General features: G+C 52.0%; 1 protein-coding gene across 1 annotated transcript in view; it reads left to right on the top strand.

Moving 5' to 3' along the window:
* SEC14L1 (SEC14-like lipid binding 1) overlaps nucleotides 1-3442 on the top strand; it is a 34027-nt gene that overhangs the window by 15244 nt on the left and 15341 nt on the right. Inside the window, exons 3-6 of the mRNA XM_014531733.1 lie at nucleotides 967-1116; nucleotides 1242-1373; nucleotides 2152-2280; nucleotides 3327-3437. Of these exons, the coding sequence (XP_014387219.1) occupies nucleotides 967-1116; nucleotides 1242-1373; nucleotides 2152-2280; nucleotides 3327-3437 (522 nt within the window). The remainder of the gene's footprint in view (nucleotides 1-966; nucleotides 1117-1241; nucleotides 1374-2151; nucleotides 2281-3326; nucleotides 3438-3442) is intronic.

Genomic DNA, 3442 nt, shown 5'->3' with positions numbered 1-3442 from the left:
AGTGGAAGCATCTGGAGAAGCCCAGCACATCTCCACAACCAGGGCATTGGCGTAGGTGCCGTCAAGATGCAGAGCCCTTCCCACGTGCGCCCCGCCGCCCTGTTACAGTCCCACCCGCCGCCCCTCTCTCCCGCCTTCACCCTGGCAGCCACCAGTATGTTCTCTGTTGCTATAATTTTATCACTTCAAGAATGTTACAAAAATGTTTAAAGCTGTGATCCATTTTGACCTAGTCGGTTTGGCTCAGTGGATAGAGCGTTGGCCTAAAGACCAAAGGATCCTGGGTTCGATTCTGGTCAAGGGCACATACCTTGGTTGCAGGCTCCTCCCCGGCCCGGGCCCTCACATCGATGTTTCTCTCTGTCTTTCCCTCTCTCTTCTCCACACACACACACAGAAATCTGTGATCCATTTTGAGTTAATTTTTATAGTTTTGGGGGGTTTCGGTGGAGGCCCGTTTTTTGCCTCTGGGTGTGCCGTTTCTCCAGTGATTTGTTGAAAGGCTAGTCTTCCTCCGTTGGATTGCTGTGCACCTTTGTCAAAAGTCATTCGGGCCTGTTCGTGTGGGTTAGTTTATGGCTGTCCGCTCTGTACATTGAGCTGCGTGTCTGTCTCTCTACCAGTCTCTCTACCAGTCTCAGACAGTGAGCCTGAGTAACGCGTCCAGCCATTCCTCCCAACTCACTCCTTTTCAAAAGTGTTCCGTTCTTTTGCCTTTTCATGTACATTTTAAAATAATTAAGTGGATAGCTACAAATAAAAACCTAGCTGGGATTTGGATGGAATCCTGTGAAATTTCTGTGTCCACGTGGGGAGAATTGGCCTCTACCACGTTGAGCCTTCCAGGCCCTGAAGAGCAAACACAGAAAGTTCCTCCCTCTCAGTGGGAGCTGGAGAGGTGAAGACGCGGCCGCTCTGATGTCTGTGACCACCCCCTCACCCCTCTTTCTCCACACGTCTCCCCAGGCCTACGAAAGGAGGTTCCCCACGTGCCCGCTGATCCCGATGTTTGTGGACAGTGACACTGTGAATGAATTCAGGAGTGAGGACGGGGCCATTCACATCATAGAAAGACGCTGCAAACTGGACATAGACGCACCCCGGCTGCTGAAAAAGGTGACCGCAGGCCGAGGAGGCCCCTGAACCGAGCGAATCACGCACACCACCACCGCTGCTGCTGCTGCTGCTGCTGCTGCGATCGGGCGGTACTAATGCTTCCTTCTCTCTGTTCTTTTTTACAGATTGCGGGAGTTGACTATGTTTATTTCGTCCAGAAAAACTCACTGAATTCCCGGGAGCGCACTTTGCACATTGAGGCCCATAATGAGACGTTTGCTAACCGGGTCATCATTAAGGAGCACTGCTGCTACACCGTGAGTACCCGGCTGTCCTCTCCACAGGCTGCCCGCCTCCCGCGGCGGGGGCACAGGAGCAGGTGCGGTTACTCAGAGTGCAGGCGGCAAGTGCTCTGGTCTGTGTGTGGATTTGCTTTACGTGCCTGCTTTGCTGGCCCACTCTGACTTCAGATGTCTGTTGAAGGTCACGACACTGGGACCTCCGAGAGTGGCGCTGAGTGCATTGATTGCCCTAAGCTTCACGCTTACCACCGTTTCCAGAACTTTTCCTCCCAGGTCGCTAGAATAACCTCCTGGGTCTCCCACGTCTCCCCACCCTCCTATAGAAGCAGCCCTGAGTCCCGAGCCACCCGCCGACCGTGTGTCAGATCACGTCACACGGTCCCAGAACCCAGCAGGGACTCGGCTTTGCACTCAGAGGTCGTACCTCTGCTGCCTTCCTGCCTTGTGCACAGCCCCGCTCCGTCTGCTGTCTGCTCCTAGACGGGCCTCACAGGGACCTTTGCTCCGGGGCTCCCTGCCAGGAGCCTCCGCCCCATCCTCTGCTGGACGCCCGCCCTCTCCTCCTCCAGCCTTTGCTGACAGCCCTTCCTGATGAAGCCAGCCCTGAATATTTTAGAAATAGTACTTTGGTCTCCGTGATTTTGACCCTCTCTGTAATTTTTCCATCTGCTGCTTTTATGATAATCACATGATTAATAAAATAGGTTTTTTCTTACGCTGACTAGTTGATTGAGGGGCAGACATGATATTCTCAGTTATCAGTTAGTTAATGCAATTCTTTCTCAATCTGAAGGTTCACCCTGAAAATGAAGATTGGACCTGTTTCGAACAGTCTGCAAGCTTAGATATTAAATCTTTCTTTGGTTTTGAAAGTACAGTGGAGAAAATTGCAATGAAACAATATACCAGCAACATTAAAAAGGTGAGTCTGTCCTGGAGTTTTATGGAAAAGGGTGGGCAGGCGTCCCTGGGATGATTGGTGCTGGCGGGCTTTCTGGGAGGCTGGGAATGGGGTAGTCAGGGTCCCAGCCATTTCTCTGGGGGACTGCTCTGACCTTCCCCGGGCCTTGGATCCCTGGGAGTGGGAGGCGTAGGTTGGGGTGCACAGAATGCTGGTTGCCAATGAGGTGAGGAGGAGCATGTGGCCAGGGGCCGTGCGTTCTCGGCTGGGACTTGCCAGGAAGGTGAGAGTCGGGGTGAGGCAGGAGCAGCTCACTTGCAGCAGCAGCCCTGGTTCCGCCAGCATCTGCGGCCCGAAGTGCTGCAGCCGGAAGAGGCACCTCCCAGGCGTGCTCAGGGGTCCACCTTGGGTCGTTGGCTCATCTGCATGGAAGAACTTTCCTTCTCTTCTTTTTTTTTTTAGATATAATTTTTAAAAAACATTGTTATTGATTTCAGAGAGGAAGGGAAAGGGAGAGAGATATAGAAACATCAACGATAAGAGAGAATCATTGACCGGCTGCCTCCTGCACACCCCTACTGGGGATTGAGCCCGCAACCCGGGCAGGTGCCGTTGGCCAGAATCAAACCTGGGACCCTTGAGTCCGCAGGCCGATGCTCTATCCCCTGAGCCACACCGGCTAGGGCTCCTTCTCGTTCTTTTGCTGCTGTTCATTATTGTGGAAGTTTGGTTTTGAACTTACCAATTTGGGGTTCTGAGTGCTTTTGAAGGCTTGTTTTATTTTGGGACTTTGGAAAGAATTTGGATTGAGACAGAAAGCACGTATTGAGTACAAGTGTGGTAAAGCAGTGCTTCTAATTAGTCATAAAAATTCTGTCTCTTTAGATATTACTTCCTAGACCTTTGGAGAAGAGGAAGTAAAATGTGAAAAACAAAAATGCAGAGGCATTTGACTTCCCCGTTTATTCTGCAGCAGCTCAGTTTTTGTTAGTGTTACAAAGGCCTGTGAGGGACGAGCGATTTCAATGTTGAATGCGTGCTCACCTGACACTGGTTTTGTTTTAAAGGGAAAGGAAATAATTGAGTACTACCTTCACCAGCTGGAGGAGGAGGGCATCACCTTCGTGCCCCGCTGGACTCCGCCGCCCCTGGCGCCCTCTGCGGAGACGGCCGCGTCGTGCAG

The sequence above is a fragment of the Myotis brandtii genome, unplaced genomic scaffold (assembly GCF_000412655.1).
Source record: "Myotis brandtii unplaced genomic scaffold, ASM41265v1 scaffold825, whole genome shotgun sequence".
Lineage (NCBI taxonomy): Eukaryota > Metazoa > Chordata > Mammalia > Chiroptera > Vespertilionidae > Myotis > Myotis brandtii.
This window is presented reverse-complemented; position numbering and strand designations above follow the sequence as displayed.